An 18,300-nucleotide genomic window follows, 5' to 3' on the forward strand; every position below is an offset into this window, starting at 1 on the left:
TGTACATGTACAAATAATATACTGTTGCATGTAAAGAAAAAAAATATTCCTGAAATGGATATTTATGTGGCTTCCATAACCTTTTGTCAAGTCAGCCAAAGGATTGAACTTAGTGTTGGCCCTATTCACCTTCACTGAACACTATGGAGGGAGTTGAGGAAATGTGAAAACACGTGCTCCTACTAGTATTTGAAATTGTGCACTTATCATATCTAAATAGCCTTTCAGTCCTGACTTTCTGGTAACTTACCAGACCTATCCCTGTATGCTTAAACGTCTGCTTAGACTTTTGTCTTGCCAACTTTCAACCAATCATCTTTCAACTTTCAAAATCAAAAATCAAAATCGGAGGGTCACAGTGTAAATTTTGGTACAAGAGAAACAAATTACCTAATGCTTACTGATATTTTAAATTCAAAATGGCACTGATATTTTAAATTCAAAATGGATGCCATCCATGTGTTATCTCTTTGGGGAAGATAAAATTCCTGATTTTCACAAAACTAAGCAAGGGACAACTTTATTTACTTCATAAGCTTTAAAATGAGCCCATGCAAGTGGCAGACCAAAAGAATGTTGTGAAAGTTTGAGAGTCTGAATATCTGACCCCAAGGCACATTCTACTTTAAGAAGTGTTATGGTTCTGTTTGAAGAGTATGTGCAAAGTAGATTACCAAAAAATGTTTTTCCCTTTCTTTTTTAATGATAAAAAAGCCACACTGAAACCAGCCTTAGTCGTGCCCATGCTCCTTGAACAAAACGTTGTACATAACATGCCAGCATTATGTTTTGTGTATATGACTGTCAGTTTGATGTAGCATAAGTATGGTTCTACAATGAAAGGCAAGTTGCATCTTTACATCAAGCGTTTGAATGTTGCCTGGCTATATTCCCCCATATTATTGGCAAAGACGACCAGCACAGTCAAATAAATGCACAAAATCTACTAACACAAAGTTTGTATCCTTAACCTTTGACCTAGCATTTCATTCCCTGGACAAGAAAGAGAAAGTTGCCGTTGTTTGCATCCAAGAGTATATTTCACAGAGACACTCCACGTCTAGTAGTCATGAAGATATTGGCACGGAATTTAAACATTTTGCAATATCAGAAGATCTGATTAATTTAGTGGTTTGTGATTCAAGAGAAAATTTAATTCCTATAGACTTGAATGCCTATTTTCACCATAATCAACAAAATTTGTTGAGAAAGAACCGTAGGGATAGGGTTGGTGTTCCAGGAGAGGCTGGACAATGTGAGGGGGATGGGCCGAGTTATTTGGAAAAGAGGAATAGATACCGGAACATTAGTACAGACAATAACAGAAAATGGGTGAATCAGCTTGATCACATGAGAATGAGATCCACTCACCGATTTTCATGCAGTGGTGTTTTGTCAGGAAGACGTGGTGTCGGTGTGCCGACAATACACCACAGGACAAACAAGAGAAGTCAGAACTGGTACGAGAATGCCGAAGGAGTCAGGATGACAACAAAGTGGGTCAGGACATGCAATGATGATAGCGCAAAGACGTTTTCTGATGATAAGGTAGTTCACGGTTTCATGAGGAGGAACCGCAGGATGTCGCGTCAAAGTCAAGATGTCCAGTGTTCACAACTCACAGTACCAGATACATCTGTCACTCTGCCCTCATCAGTTGACAAGGAAGCGATGACGGTGTCCCGACTCTACATAAGTGGAGCGTCAGTTTCTGCCTGGTATACAGCCAGACCAGGGACAGAGACCCATGCAGTACAATCTGCAGTGTGTATGTTTGATCTGTGCAGTGGACAGCAAGAACTCTGTGAGTTCAGAGAGCCAGCTTGTGTTGTCTTTTCTCCCATCAACACTCACCCACACTTGATAGTGATGGGGTCTGCCATTGCCACTGTCATGTTCAATGAAGAACAAGAAGCATTTGTCAACAAGGTAAATATTGATTCATGTTCATGAATGAATGATACAGAACCAATCTTGCCCACCAATAGGGGATTTATTTGACAAAATAAAAGTTGAGAAAGTAAACAAATTCATTTCAGTAAGTATTCGGCATTGTCAGTAGCTCTGTGTTTGTTTGATACATTGTTTCATCAATAAACGTTTGAGCCAATCAGCTGTCTCCAATTGATAACTATCAATGGAAGTTTCAACCAATCAGCTATCCTGTCTTGTATAGTTATAAGTACAAATTGCTAAAACCATCCACAGGCGTAAAAAGTCATACAGTGATACAAATGACCATGAACGGTTGCCATGGGGATCCATTTATTATAAATTGTTCCTGTAGGTTCACTCAGAAAATCTACAATTTATATATTAAAAACCAGCCATATTGTGTTAGAATTTTTGCACACTTAACTGTGGAGTGAGAGAAATGTAAAAGTTTGGAGTCTTGAAACTTAATTCAAAGTGAATTCTTCAGATTTAATCATGTTTTTCCCTCTTTCACGACAGTTGATGATGTACGACAGTGCCACTGTGGCAGACAGTGTATGCAGAGTCAATAGATGGGATAGGTGTTCAATTCCTATCCATGCACTGGAAGTTGGACTGAGACACAGACAGTTAGATACAGTTGCATTCTTCTTGAAAAGTAGGGAAACAGGTGAGATGGCTGTATTCATGAACTTTTCCAGTCATTACCATGAAACCACAGTTGCTCTACCCTATGTAGGGTAACCAAGTGCAATTTTATGTGATTCATTATTATTCAGTGAATCTGTTTGGTAACAACATCATCAATTATTTTATTGACCAGGGATTAGTATTTTTAATGAAAACAACAAACCTTAAAAGTCTTGTGATGGCTTGACAGAGATGCACTGGTATTGTGGGCCTTGAGTTCTGTACATATGCTACCAGTACTGTATGTTCCTGCATATTTCTGATCATACCAGGTAACTGAAGTTGTCAGCTAAATACTATCAAACTTCCGTAATGTACTGGTAATAAATTGATATCAGTGTTTTGATATTGGTGAAGTCAGCCGGTGAAGAAAATGCTATACCAGATCATAGCAGGGTAAAGATTGTATGCAATAAAGTCTTAACCTCCATACGTTCACAGTCCATACCAGTGGCAGTACCTTGTCTTTCATGCCATGCTACCAAAATGTTGTGCTCAAATTGCCAAGAAGCTAAGTGCTTTTGTCTCCCAATTTTGAGTCACCCATCATACAATTCTGTATATGTGTCATAAATTCTTGTGTATATATTATTGATCTAAATTTACATTTTGAAATCAGTTGCACTGCATGTGAAGGTGCTAAAGTTCTTAAAATTACAATGTACATCATCGTCAGCAGAATAACAGATCATGGTAATTCCATATTATAATTATGTTGATACACTTAATCTGTTTCCCACAACTTGTCATATATTCCACCAAACACGTAATTCTCTGTGTCTTGTAAACTTGATCTCCTCTGTACCAGTGAGCAGCATGGAGCCAAGAATGGTAGATACAGCACCATTACTAATTTGCATTTGTTCATGAACATGGCCAGCCCGTAGACCCTTGTATTGAGGATCTATGGCTAGCGTAACAAGACCACCATACATCTTTCAGCATTATGACACCTTTCATGTTAGAAATTTCACAAATTGTCTTTAATGTTCGAAATTTCACAAAATGTCACCATCTTCCTTCTTTCCATTCTCCACCCAGTGTTTACCATGCCATATCATCCCAAACACACACAACCACCACCCCGCACTCAAATCCAAGCCTCCGTTCTAGGAGCGGCAGCCGGCTCCCCGTTCCGGAGTCAGATGGACACCTTCCAGCTGGAGTCGGCGGTGGAGCTGCTCATCGCCACCATCAAGGACAACATCAATGGTGACATGCAGTCCAAGCTGTTTGGAGAACAGCTGCTGCACATGACCTTGGAGTTCGTGAATCATCTGATGCGCAATGCGACGTCACAGGCACAGGTACAGGAAGAAGAGACAGGGAGTGTTGATGAAGATTTGAAGAACTCCATAGATAAAGTGATCAAATACCTCAGTGAACTTAGAAAATATCAAAAAGATGTACCCGAACAGTTAGGCCAGAAAGTGACATCTAAACAAGGTAATTTATATATCAAGGAAACTACATGTAACAAGTCCATCCATACTCTAACTTGCTGTGCACTAACACGACGTACATGTATGTACAAGATAGCTCTAACTCTTCAAACATATTTGGCAATGAGACTGCTTTTAATCCAATTTACCAATATGTTTCCGCATCAATCTCACTCAGAGTTTTCTCTCAGAATTTCTCCATGTGTACCGTAAGCGAAACAGACAAATTCTCTGAAATGTCAATGTTGTCCCTAAATCAAGGGACTGGTATGGGTAGAGGATTGCTTCTACAGCTGTGAGGAGCTGTCGACTGAAAGTGTTGCACTATATTGAACCTATATCTGGATGGCTAACAGGCAGTCCTGGCTTAGATCAAACAAAGACAAAATCCACCTAGAATTGTTGATTCTCACGAAAGTGAATCTTTTTCTCTCAGCACAATCGTGAACATTATTAAGGACAATAATGCCTTTCAGTAAAACACCATCTGTCTTCACTGTTGTTCTGATGGAAATCTAGGACATGTCTACTGGCATTTTTAGTCCTTTGGACTAATGTGATGGCGCGGCATATGCATGTATATAGTGTGCCGTATGCTGTGGATGGAGGTATCTCAAAAACCTTTCAGTTACTTTTTCTGAAATTTGGTCTGATGGTCACTCTGGCATATGTCTCAAATATGTATTTTTAGTCCCCCCCGGACACCGTCCGGGGGGACTTATAGGTTTGGTCATGTCCGTGCGTGCGTGCGTGCGTGCATGCGTGCGTGCGTCCGTCCGTCCGTTCACGCAGATATCTCAGAGATGCAAGAAACGATGTCATTCAAACTTGGTACAAGGATTACTACATATGTCGAACAGATGCACGTCTATTTGTTTTGTGATACGATCCAATATGGCCGCCAGGCGGCCATTTTATTACGATTTTTTCATGTACAGAGCCATAACTCAGACATGTTTCAACCGATTTTATTCAACGTTGGTACAAGGACATTGACCAATGTCATAGATATGCACGTCAATTTGTTATACATATATACGTCAATTTGTTATGTGATACGATCCAATGTGGCCACTAGGCAGCCATTTTATTACGATGTTTTCATGTACAGAGCCATAACTCAGATATGTTTCGACCGATTTTATTCAAAGTTGGTACAAGGAGATTGACTAATGTCATACATATGCATGTCAATTTGTTATGTGATACGATCCAATATGGCTGCCTTGCGGCCATTTTGTTACGACTTTTTCATTTACACAGCCATAATACTCTCAGGCATATCTCAACCGATTTTATTCAAAGTTGGTACAAGGACATTAACCTATGTCATACATATGTATGTCAATTTGTTTCATGATATGATCCAATATGGCTGCATGGCAGCCATTTTGTTACAATTTTTTCGTGTCCTTAGCCAAAACTTGGGCATGTCTCAACTTATTTTATTCACCAATTTTAATCATTGTACAAGGACAGTGACCTATGTCATACATATGCACATTGATTTGTTTTGTGGCCATTTTTTTCCGATTTTTTCATGTCTGGAACCATAACTCAGACATGTATCAAGCGAATTTATTCAAAGTTGGTACAAGGACATTGACTTATTTATGTATGTCGATTGGTTTCACGAGATGGTCCAATATGGCCACATGGTGCAATTTTGTTATGGTTGTTTAATGTCGAGAGCCATAACTCTGGCAAGTCTCAACTGATCTTATTCAAAGTTGGTACATGTACATTGACTTACGTCATACATATACGTGTTGAGTTTTGAAACAGTAAGATCAAATATTGCTGCATGGCGGTGATTTTGTTACAATTTTCAAATGTACAGAGCCATAATCAGACATATTTCCACCAGTATCATTCAAAGTTGGTACAAGGACATTGACCTACGAGTATTTCATACATATGCTCGTCAATTTGTTTCACGTCATGTACATGTAGCAGTAACATGTCAATTATTGAAGTTTTGTAAGTAGGCTGATATGTCAAGAAATATGTACTGCATCAATTCATGAAACTTTATACAGAATGATGATAACTGATGTTAAGCTCACATTGCTTTAACATTGAAAAAGACATTTATCAGTGTCATTTTAATTAATTTGTAATTGCATAAGTAATGAACTTTCCTAATTAGGGTGATATAGCCATAAATTAATACAACGTCAAATGTGATGAAACTTGATACAGATGTTGATCTCATAGTGTTGTAAATACTGCATCAAACTTTATGAAATATGGTACCAGTGATAATCTGTCAAGTGTTAGAATTGTGTGCACAAATGTTTTGCACATCCTGTTGATTAATTCCTAGTTGACTCATTTTCTGAACTTTAGGATGGTGGCCTACATTGGTTTTATGTTTTCATCACCATGGAACTCATTCTTGGCCATTGAGCGCCATCTGTATCAAAGTATTTTTATCACAGACCTAATTAATGAAGAGGACTCTATCCTCTCTGAGAACATGTAATCAAAGTACCCATTAACAAGTGGGGACTGTGTCATCAACGATGACTTGTTCTTTTTTTGATTGAATCATTTTAAAGTCACTCTTTTAGTTTTTTTGTGGAAATCAGTATTTTCAATTTTTCCTCAAAACCACTGATTTGATCATTTCTTTGTTTGGCATGGGTGTTTGTATAGTTGAAATGTGGTCAGAATTGTTCAAATTGTGGTGATGTATGCCTTATTTTATTTTTAAACAATATTTTATCCATTTGTACTTGATTTTTGTTGATTTTTAGTCAATTTTGCTAATCTACAATGTGCTCATGCACTGAATACAAGAACTAAATTTGAGTTAAAGAAGAACCGACGCCATCTTGTTTCTCGGTCTCGACCAATTTATTATGTTTTAAACTATTTCATGTGTATTAAAATGTGTCTGGTTAATCATACAAGATAATGATACTTTTCAACATCAATCAACAGATGTTCAAGTGGAGAAAAGTGAAGACTTTCAATATTACATGCCTGACAAAAGCAACTTTACAGACAGACGCCTTGAGAGTTGGAAACATATGACAAGACAGGTATGGAAACTTTAATTCTGTAGATATATCAGTCTGTTTCTCAACATTTCCAGTAACTTTCATTGTCAGTCACCAAAGATACCATAATTTATGTTTTTCATCACAACACTGACTATGGGACCTGTGGGAGAAATAAACAAATATTCAACACATTTGACCTAGACAGAATATATTGTAAAGTCCATGTTAAGAATTGGTGTTTGATATGATTAAAACTTAATTAAAATTTGTCATGATTTCAAGAATGTAGTAATGCATGATCTAATATTATTCACGAGTATATCCACATTGTATTGGATCCAGACATCAGGAAACTTGGTAAAATGGTCACCGAAACACCAGTCATTGACCTGAAAGATAGGCAGGAGTATTCTTCTACCCCTGATAACTCCTCCTCCCATTTGGGAATACTGAAAACTTCTTAATTGGAAAAACGTCTATGATGTATTGACAGAATTTTCCCTCATCAAAAGTCTGACGTACTGTTATCTCTTGCAGGAGATTATCCAGGATGGAATTCTGAACAGCTGTATTCCATTAGTGCAGGCTCATCTTCACAGACACGACAAGACAACAGTGCGTAGTCAGCCTAGTCGACTCAAAGACATCCTCGATGCTGGCTTGTCTGAAGTGTATCAGTTCCTTCTTCAGAGAAATTTAAGAACATCGGCCAAGATGCTGAATAATATGGTGAGTGATCTAATATGTGACAAACACTAATTGTGTGGTAAGTGATCTAAAGGGCAAAAGCACTGATGAGATTGTTGAAAAATATTGTCAATATGTAAAATATGAGAGCTTATAGCAAATAAAAAACCCAACTAGAATTGAGAATTATGGCTGAACAATATGGTGCTTCAGTTTTTCAAGTTTCATTGAGCTAGTAGATGAAAGCTGTACTTTTGAATCTGTAGTTCTCACTCCACACATTGATGTTTTTTCTGTGATTTTCAGGGCTTTGATGTGACAGAGCAACTCAGAAGACTCTGTCTGTACACATCAAACAGAACACTCCGGGACTTCTTGGTAAGTGTAATCAATGTCAAGTTCATGCAGCATACTGCTCTTTACCACCTCCTCCCCCCACCCCTTATTATAAGAGTTGGTACAACCTCACCATTTGCTAGACAAAATGGAAGGCCGAATTATGACTGTATCAGAGGTGGATATTTGTGACTGTGTGGCTGTAGCATTTCATAAACTGTGCATACCGTATTATTTTCATTAAAAAAATGGTGATTTCATAATGAAGTTACGTGAAATTGCTATTCATATATTTCAAAATTAGAATAGGTATTAAGAATGAAGAGTCATTTTCATGAGAGAATGTTTTTAAACTAGTGTTGACAGACAGTCAATTTCAGAAGCTAGCACATCAGTTGGTCTGCAGTGGTATGTTTGACTAATCTTTACGGCCCTGATACGGGTTTTGCGGCCCGAGGTCGTACGACGGAAGGGCCCGAGCGTGCGAGGGCCCGTATGCCGTACGACCAAGGGCCGCAAAAGCCATATCAGGGACGTAAAGGTTTTATCATATACCTTATGGAATGATAAATATGTAGTTTACATAATATTCAACATTGTTTAGGAGATAAAAAAGCGTGAAATACCAAAAATTCATCGCCATTTGTGTCAATTTTTCATAAATGCGATGGCCGCTTCCCGTCGCGGATTGACATACATAATGACGTCATTTGTTTACCTGCAGAATTCTAGAACGCGCTATGGCGCAAAGCAACATACGTGACCAACAGAGATCAAGGCTGAAATCGAGGTGAAAGAAGGACAAAAGCGTGATTTCAGTTTCTTGTAATTTATACTGAACAGGCACGCACTTAGTATACACAGGATTTCACTAGAATTTAAAAATAAAAGCCGATGTCACTGGCGCGGCTCCACTGTCGCCACGCGCAACTACGATCTGAGCGAGCAGACGTTCTCCTCATCTCGCGCTGGCTTTGTGCACGAATAGAACGTTTGCGGATAGCAACGCGCGTAGTAACCAGAATCAAGGTAGTTCAGAAATGCACGCGATTGCCCATATTTGGGCACCGGGCCGGGGCGTGATACGTAAAAAAAATGCACGGATCTGAGGGCGCTTTCTCCCATAGCTTTACACAGGCATGTGAATGTGGGTATATGATAAACAACAATAACGCACTATGGTACTCTTCCAATTAATTGACATTCATGATGAGTTTAAAATTAAGTGAGAAATTAACATAATTGTTAAAAATGGTGAAATAGAAATAAAAATTGAACATTTCCTTACTTCAGGAGATTGAAAACTGATACAAACCTAAAGTATGTTTTACTTCAAATTTCAGATTGAAGAACTTGAAAAATCCAAGCAACTGACGGAAGAGGAACTGAAAATGGTACAGTTTGTTCAGAAGCTAGAGAGACTGTACACCTGTAGGTCCTATGAAAGGGCCAAGGAAATGGCAGAGGAGACAAGAAAAAGGTAAAGTCACACTGAATCTTTGTTTCCTAAAAGTGAAGGAGCCATGTCTGTTGCACAATCTTGCCAAGACTCTATGGTCAACAATCAGGGTTTTTTTAATGAATTTAAGGAAGCAGTTACAACATTGGCACAGCAATGACTTTCCTTGTTTCAAAACACTCTTTCTTGGGCAGCTGTGCAACATCTTCTGTCATTACTGCACTGCACTGGTTGCAAACCAATTTCTGTACCGATCCATAATTTGTATTTTTTACTCCTGCCACACCTGAAAAATGTTGGGTCTGACCTCCTAATAGTTTGAATCCACATATCTTAGGGAGCCTTTTGCAGTGAAGACACTTATAATAAAACCCTTTCACCACTATGTTTTAGCCCAAACCTATTGTTATCAAGGGTAATTAAGGATCTATTTGCAAGATATTGGGGTGAACAGGTTGAGCATACATCCAATAATAACATGGAATCATGATGTGGCATGGCTTTATTCTCTTTGCTGCTGTTCTGCTGATATTGTATTATGTAATTACAGTAACCCAAAGAGTTGTTAATCACATTATTCAGAACTGTGGATAGTTGCAGTGACATGTTATCATGAACATCATCTTGTACTTGCAGTTACTGGGAAAACACTCATAGGTTATCTCGCACACCCACAATGCAAGCCAAGTCAATTCTGAGCTCATTGATCAAGACGGGTGACTTGGAACCCAGTGATCCAATGAACTATGACAGCGATGGCTATTCTCATGTCATCCTGGAATGGGTCAGGACTTGGGATGAAGAAACCAAACAACGCATACTTCTAGACAGAGTCTTCCATAGCAATGGTGAGTCTTTCATTGTGCTTCTACTTTTCCCTTGACTCTACACAGTTGCTTTGCTAAGTGATGGAATTCAGTGAGGTCACCTTGCATCATCAGACACAAAGAATACTTCCTTTCTGCAAAGTCTTGATAAATATGAATATTCATAAATATTGCAAAATCAGTGTGAAACATGCAAAAATTTCCCACATTCAAGTAAAGAAATTGAGACAATGCCATCTGAGGATATTTACAGAAAGAACAAGTATGTTGCGTCTAAAATGTTTTCCATAAAGGTATGTATCTGCATGCATCTATATATGATAGTCCTGGAGCAAGATTAACTTTCCCTTGTAGTCAGAGTCCAGCAGGTTTGAAAGTGAGTGAGTTTTACAATCAGAACATGATGTCAGCTGTGCTTACCCCATTTCTCAAGCATTTTACTTGCTTCATGCAAGTGAGTGCATTCTGAGATAATAAATAAACCTTTGTTCTGTTTGCAGATTCAAGTTTGTTAACCACCTTTGACCCCAAGACAAGATGGCAGTACCTATTGTCTCATAACTTATGGGATAAAATCTGTCAGTGGATAAATGAAGATTCTTCAGAAATCACTGCAGAGATGTTAAATGATATGTCACATTGTACGACCTATGTGAAGGATAGAGTACTTGATGAAATGGCAAGGTGGGTCACTCTTGTACCATAGAAAAAACTACTTTTTTGACCCATGCTGTTTTACACAATATTTTAAACACTTCAGCTTCTCTGTATTTAAGTTCATCCTTTAATAACAAGTTTAAACCTTCGTTAGGGCTTTGTGAGTGCGATCTAATCTGTGTAATTATCCATAGCATTCAGGCAATTTTAGCATGAATGCCAGTATTTTGTGTGAGTTTGTAACATTTTACAATGACTTGGCTGCTAGTGCCCATTTAAGGTTTAACCTGATACATCAGACCCCTTTCTCTCCGCACAATCTTTTAGGGAACCTTACCTTTCCATTTGCTGTAAACAGATTTGATAAAAGAAGCAGTTTGAACTATGTTTAGGAACAATTTGATCCCACCTGTGCCAGTGCAACAGTTTGAATAATCTACTTCTTTCACAGAAACAAATATATTCCACTTTGCAGTGTGCAGATAATGACCTATAATATGTCTGGCTTTTGCAGGAGAGGCCTGTTTTCGTCAGAGGAACTGGCAAGTTTTGAGAAGCTGCTACACAGACTTAGTAGAAGTGGCAGTTTAATGGTGAAACCACACACCTTGAGTAAAAGCACAATACTAAGTGTTGATGATTTCAACGCCAAATTCATTGGTTTCTGTCTCCAACATTGCCTGCCAAATGTTCTCTACTTTTACCTAGATTTCTTCAGGTAAGAATTAATGATAAAAAAGCAGCTCACCATTTTTCATGAGTTTTTTCCCCTGCTGTCTTGGTGCCAAAAATAAGCCAAACAAACACAAAATCAGGAACAAAATCTTCTACTTAGTTGAGTGTTTTCTCGCATATTTTTCTCAACCCAGTTAACATCATCATAAAAAACTCCAAATATACCAAAAATAAATCATTCTTGATTTCGAATGTTTTGCAACTCATCATCTAATGGACCTACATAGAATACTGGTAACAAGCAGAAAAGAGACTTGTAATCCTTTTTTCCACCAGAATTGCAGTAACTTCTGAGGAGACGCAGCAACTTCTATCAGCTTACGGAGACGTCCCTTGGTTTGAAATGTTACTCTTTTTCAGAGAAGTAGGGATGAAATATAAAGGTCAGTAAAAAGGTCAAATTAGTGATCTTGCATCTAATTTATCTACCTTGTAAAACTTTCATTTCTTCTCTTTCAACTTCCATGTAGCTGTCTTTCATGATTCAGAGCACACGTTCGTCAACATGAAATGAAATAGTAAATGAAATGAAAAGTTCATGTAGTTTACTATTTCAAAAAAATTCAAAAAAAGAAAAAAAATTTGTATAGTGAGGTGAGTCACAATTTCAAATTCAGCATTCAATCATTTGACTTGCAAAGTTCTTTGTGTTTCAGTCCAATACCACAATAGTAAATGACAAAATCATTTTTGGCAGCATTTTTTCATTCCACTGTTAGTTCTTTATCTGTAATCTTAACATGTTGAGCTGATTTCTGAAATTTTCAGTCCATTGATGTGCACATAATGCCTTATTTTGTAAACAGTTTGTGTCTAAACCAATTTTGCTCCCCATCATACATTTTGTTTCAGATCCCACTGCAATGTTCTGTGCCAGCCTAGCCAACAGTAGACTTTTACAGAACTCACCGAGAACAGTGTCTGCTCTGCTAGAAGCCAACAGACCTCTTGCTGCCATGGCAACACTGGTCTATGCTCCAGGCACACTGAATGAGGTAAACAAATAAGCAAAACATCTCTATTCAATGAATATAACGTTTACTAGGAATCCAAATTTGAAAAACTTTTTGCATATCTATATGTAAGTTTTAGAAATTGTGAATGCCATTGAAATAAAAGTGATGGAGTATTGACTGGAAAAATATATATTTCTTCTCGGGGCACAAATGATATATTGTACAAAAGATTGTTCACAATGATGTATTGAACCTCAAATGTCAAGCATTTCCAGAATTTCCTAAATTTAAGTTGTATCTCAAGTTGTTGTCCTCCATTTTAATTATACCATTTAAACCCATCATACCAAACTGCAATAACATGGTGCCGGAAAATGTTTCTTTTCTTGAAGTGAATCAAACAGTCACACATGAAGAGTTTCAGCATGCTGATAAAGAGAGGAAACATTTCTTCCCTTCTAGGTGACTTTACCAGTTGAGAATGAAAAAGACAGACTTTGGAAAGTGAATCCAGAGTTACTACAGAAGTCACTGCTAGCTTATCCTAAATTACAGTCAGCACTGTTTCCAGTACAGACAGCTGATGGTGTGGTGGCGCAGGATATCACAATGTACCAGTTACTCAAGGTAGCTGCCAGACAGACTTTCATGTTTGACAACTTTATATTCATTTCCTGTATAGGAACCTGTCATGAATTTACATTTTAGTCTGGTTAGTTTTGAGTTGCAACCTCAAAAATGTTCAACATTGAATTTTCTGGTCTGAAGGTAGTATCTTCCACCAGGATTACTAAATTTACCAATAAACCTGTCACTGGATAGATTTTGTGCTGATGTTACTATTTAATGTGGTTGTACCCATGAATAAGGAATGAAATTTGTTCACACTTGATATCAAAACTTAATATTAAAACTGCTATCATTTTTGCCTATATCTATACCCGATTAAAGACTATCTATTCATAAATTGCAATTTATTATTGGTTAAAGATGTGGATTTGATATAGCTAAACAGACATTATAGGGAGTGTAGTTGTGGTAATATTTCTTCAATAATATTGTTTTTGTGTCCCATACACCCTCCAGGGCAATTCACCGTTTGACCCATCCAGACTTTTCAGATGGCAGTCTACAAATAACATGTCAACACAGAATAATGGAGGTAAGGTGTCAGTGTGTGGAAATGCATATGTAAACCATGTCATTATGATATGTCTGTGCAACCCCATGGTGAAAGCATATATGTAATATGTGTGTCTGGTGTTGTACAAGTGTACGGAAATGTGTGTAGCTTTTGTCAGTGTGTTGAATTGAATGTCGGGACAGGGGAAACTGAGTTAGAGGTTAGATGTTGACTGCTGCGTCTCATAAATTACAATTCAAAAGTTCACCTTACAGATAAATGGCCCAGTCTCCCTTTTGTGATAATCTGGCTTTTGTAGGGTACCTTTGCTATGTAAATATAAACACAACTTCTAGGATAATATTAAATTGTCATATGACTTCATTTGACACCATTATTCTTCAGTCCTGTCACAAGCAAACCACAGCACTACAAACTTACGAGCAGATTTTAATCCTTTGCTTGTTAAAATGTTTATTCTCAGGAGAAGATGTTGAAATACCTCACTTTGCTCGATCTGACTTGGTCAGTAAGTATGGACACAAGGAAGTGCTACGATACACCTACTATCTTAGGAGAGGCAGGCCATCTTTTGCATTCATCACCTTTGTCAAGAGTCTTGGGGACAGTGATGCCAGCCAAATCAAGAAAAGGTAAAAGCAGTAGTTAATATCTACCATAATGGTGTTCAGTCCTTTGTACAGTGGGTATACAGTGTACACAACTCACCATGGAGTATGTCCATCCCTTCCTTAGTCTCTGATTGGGCGTAAAGCACATTTATCAGTTCCAAATGAAAGGCTCTTATTTGCCTTTACAAGCAGTGATGATATTAATTTGCGGATAGTACTTACTAATTTGATATGTGTGCTCATATCAACACACACTCACACATTCAATGACTGTCAATAGTGTAAGCAGTAAAGTACACACAGCACAATGTCAAGGTAATGTTCATGCTACGGCTTATTCAACACCACACATTAATAAAACCTATACAGAGATTTTCCAAATTTCATTAGCATCTGAAAACAGCCCTGGAAAATTATAACTTTTTATCTGCAGTGATTGAAATTCTCACTTACATAACATTAGGGGCTTTTATGATTGGTGTTCCAAATTTTCACAAATGATGGATTTTTAAGTCAGTGAATAGAAATTGGATAAAAAGGTCATGTTTGGACCAAAATGCGTGAGTGTCTATTGCTCTGAGCCTACGATATAACCTTTTGGCTATAACCTTTTGGCCCAGTGATAACTTACTAATTCATGATATGCAGAGTATAGAGAGCTAATGTGTAATGAAACGATCTCCAAAGTCCAAACTTAAAAGTGAGTCCTTGCATTTGATCCTCATTCCAGAATGAAGCAGGCATACTGGAAAGCGTACATGGTCGCCCTGACGAATTTCACCAACTCCGCCATCTGTGCTGCGTGTACGACATTTTCAGAGATGCTGGGTCACGACAGTCTTGCCATCAGAGTCGACATACAGAGCAGTAATCTGATATATTCTCATCAGAAAAAAATGGCTGACAAGATCACAGACAAGAAAACTAAACAACAGAAAGTTAAAGATACTGAAGAAGATATAGGTAGGAATTGAGTGTCAAAGGAATGTGAATGTTGAAGTTTTCAGAATTTTTGGAAAAAAGGCATTTATTCGATGGCAGGGTGTATTTTCCATGCTGTGGAATTCCTGTCCCTATATATGAATATTAAAAAGAGTTCAAACATGATAACAGGAATCATTGTACGGTATTGTCTTTTTCTGTCATAAACTTCTAGCATCCTAGCACACATAAACAGTCAATACTGGCTACTTGTCTCTAGAAATACAGAATTATTTTCTCAGAAACAACATCAACTGATGGAACTGTGAAGCAATAAACACTATTGAGGTATTCCCAGTGTGTTCATCATAGAAATGTGTGCCCAAAATATTGCAGTATTTGTTTAATCTTAGCTCTTTAAAATCTTTCTTTTTACTGGAGCTTTGAATATTATTGATACCTCGATTGATACAGTGTACATTACGGGAAGGCTCCATTAACTTAGGAATATCCTACTTTGCTAGAGGATCAATTTCACAGACCTGCCTTTCCTACAATGGCACTACAATGGCACCAGCTGGATTAGATAAACATAACAATGGAACATTCACACCTTGGGGATTAAAAGTCTTCTGTTTGTCACCCGAGTTGCACAGGCAAGGACTCGGGTTTCAGGTACCATGCAAGTTAATGCAGTCGTCCCCTAATGATTTCTTTTTGCAGGTTCTCTGATCATGTCAGCATGTTTCAGACAGTGTTGTTCATTATAATGTAAGATTTATGCATCTCTGATCTGACTTTTTTTTTATTCGCGTCTACAGTTTCTGATTTCATGTCATTGTTGAGACACAGAAGAAATTGTGCTGAAAAAATTCTTGCTGAACTGGAAAATGCCATAGTTGAAAGTATCAAGAATTCTGACGAAGAAAGGTAAGTTAATCGCTCAAAAAGAATCATGTCTTTTCGACAAAACGTAGAACATATCTGTTATGATGGTTGCAGTAAGATTTTCTGTGTTGTTTTACATCTCCATGTTTCAATCCCTTCCTGTTAACCCTTTGAGCGCCAAAGTCAATTTTTGTCACCTTTATAAAATGTGCCCCTGTCAAACTTTTTTCGATTTTTGCCAAAGTTTTGGTGAAAAACTGTAGCCAATGAAATGTGATATCCATTTGATCCAAAATTATCAAAAAAATTACAGAATAATTCATGAAAATTGGTAAAATGTTGTGCTGAAATTTTGGTGGGAAAAATTACAGCCCTCAAAGGGTTAAAATACATGTCTACTGAAGTTGCTACAGCAGAAAAATTAGTTTGTACTAAGTTTAGTAGTAAAGAGGGTTTAAAGAACTTTTGTTAAAGCTTTAACCTTTTCACCCCCATTTCCCTGTCTAGAGGTCCAACTTTGCCATAGAAAACAATGGGACTGTCATAAACCACTGTGGTGGAAGGGTTAAAGTAGAAAATGCCTTGAGGATAGACATTCCTTTGGTCGTGTTGTGGACTCAATATGAAACTTGTGGAGTAAATGAAGTTTCACTGTCTAGTGTTGTGAAAATCAAAAAAGTTCATTTTTGCCTCCAGAAATTCCATTTTTCCCATAGAGTTGACATATGTTGGGCAGCCATCAGTAAATTTTTAGGTAATTTGTTTCTCTGGTACCAAAATTTGTATGGTGATGCGTAATTTTTATTGTTGATTTTGAAAGAGAATGGTTTAAACTTTCCATTAGAAAAGTTTTAGCAAAAGTCTAAATATTTAAGTATGGGGAACATACAACTTCAAAGGAAAACTTTCATATCATGGTATTCTCTTCTTTATAGTGTGAACTTAAGAGTTTCATAGTTTCATGATGGTTGTGTGAATTTTTTTTCAGTACCAGCCTGGAAACCAGTCAGCAATGGTCCCTGGCAGTGCTGTTTTGTCATTTACATAAATTACCATATACCTCAGTGTACCTCCGAGAATGTGCCGAAGATAATCAATGGTTGAGATTCTTGTGTTTTGCTCAGAATTATCAGTATCCACAAAAACAGGTAAGGGGCAACACAGACATACAGAGACAGGAGAAACACAGAGAGACAGAATATGATTCACATTTCTTTCTTTCTGCCCTCCATCCCCTGATTAGTAAGGCAGGCAATTGGATATCTGTTCTTTATAGTTAAGGAACTAACTGCTTGATTTTAGTGCTTTGTGTTTTTTTAATGGACAATAATGAACTATAATAGATTTTGTATGTAATTGTTGTGTGCAACACAGTGAAAAGTTACCCGTTCTGAGAAGTGATCGTTTTTGTATTTGAACATGTTTTCTTGGTAACAGTAAAGAATGGTTACAGTGTTTGTAAGAAAGGCATTAAAGGTTTAACAGTAGTGTTCTTAATCATCATTTATTGTCAGTAGTATTTTAATTGACATGTCAGAGAAGTGGTATTTTTGGTCACAGTCACTTCTTAAATCATTTGCTGGTTGAATATTAAAATAAGTATCATGTATCAAAGTTCTGCTTGGAAAAATATTCATCTTCACAGATTCGAATCCTCACCTCTGACTATCAAATTTGAAAGTGTTTTTATCATGAAATTGCACCATATATTGTTCATCCTTCTATACTGTCATCAATGTTTGTGGTGAGTTTATCTTCATTTTAACATCTTCTTTCCTTTTTTTTGAAATATCAAGGTTTTGGAATTGGTTCGTAACTTCCAAGATGCCAACATCCGTGAACACCTGCAGCATGCGTGGAACACTTACAGTACACCAGCCATGAAGGACAGCAGCAACAGAGGGAATCCGAGGAAGCCAGGAAATCCAGAGATCTCAGAGCTCAGTATCTGAAAAGAGTTGGAATTGGCAAGTCTGATTTAGGTAACACCAGAAAATTTCACTT

General features: G+C 37.4%; 1 protein-coding gene across 2 annotated transcripts in view; it reads left to right on the forward strand.

Moving 5' to 3' along the window:
* LOC139121807 (spatacsin-like) overlaps nucleotides 1-18,300 on the forward strand; it is a 40,105-nt gene that overhangs the window by 3,145 nt on the left and 18,660 nt on the right. Inside the window, exons 4-22 of one of the 2 annotated variants that reach the window (XM_070687004.1) lie at nucleotides 983-1,929; nucleotides 2,455-2,605; nucleotides 3,667-4,071; nucleotides 7,014-7,114; nucleotides 7,613-7,804; nucleotides 8,069-8,140; nucleotides 9,442-9,578; nucleotides 10,194-10,405; nucleotides 10,885-11,068; nucleotides 11,556-11,759; nucleotides 12,053-12,159; nucleotides 12,629-12,771; nucleotides 13,195-13,359; nucleotides 13,819-13,894; nucleotides 14,340-14,508; nucleotides 15,218-15,450; nucleotides 16,230-16,338; nucleotides 17,285-17,444; nucleotides 18,093-18,278. In XM_070687004.1, the coding sequence (XP_070543105.1) occupies nucleotides 983-1,929; nucleotides 2,455-2,605; nucleotides 3,667-4,071; nucleotides 7,014-7,114; nucleotides 7,613-7,804; nucleotides 8,069-8,140; nucleotides 9,442-9,578; nucleotides 10,194-10,405; nucleotides 10,885-11,068; nucleotides 11,556-11,759; nucleotides 12,053-12,159; nucleotides 12,629-12,771; nucleotides 13,195-13,359; nucleotides 13,819-13,894; nucleotides 14,340-14,508; nucleotides 15,218-15,450; nucleotides 16,230-16,338; nucleotides 17,285-17,444; nucleotides 18,093-18,248 (3,923 nt within the window). In that variant the 3' untranslated portion in view covers nucleotides 18,249-18,278. The remainder of the gene's footprint in view (nucleotides 1-982; nucleotides 1,930-2,454; nucleotides 2,606-3,666; nucleotides 4,072-7,013; nucleotides 7,115-7,612; nucleotides 7,805-8,068; nucleotides 8,141-9,441; nucleotides 9,579-10,193; nucleotides 10,406-10,884; nucleotides 11,069-11,555; nucleotides 11,760-12,052; nucleotides 12,160-12,628; nucleotides 12,772-13,194; nucleotides 13,360-13,818; nucleotides 13,895-14,339; nucleotides 14,509-15,217; nucleotides 15,451-16,229; nucleotides 16,339-17,284; nucleotides 17,445-18,092; nucleotides 18,279-18,300) is intronic. The other variant, XM_070687005.1, reaches the window with a different exon arrangement.

This window comes from Ptychodera flava, chromosome 21 (assembly GCF_041260155.1).
Source record: "Ptychodera flava strain L36383 chromosome 21, AS_Pfla_20210202, whole genome shotgun sequence".
NCBI lineage: Eukaryota > Metazoa > Hemichordata > Enteropneusta > Ptychoderidae > Ptychodera > Ptychodera flava.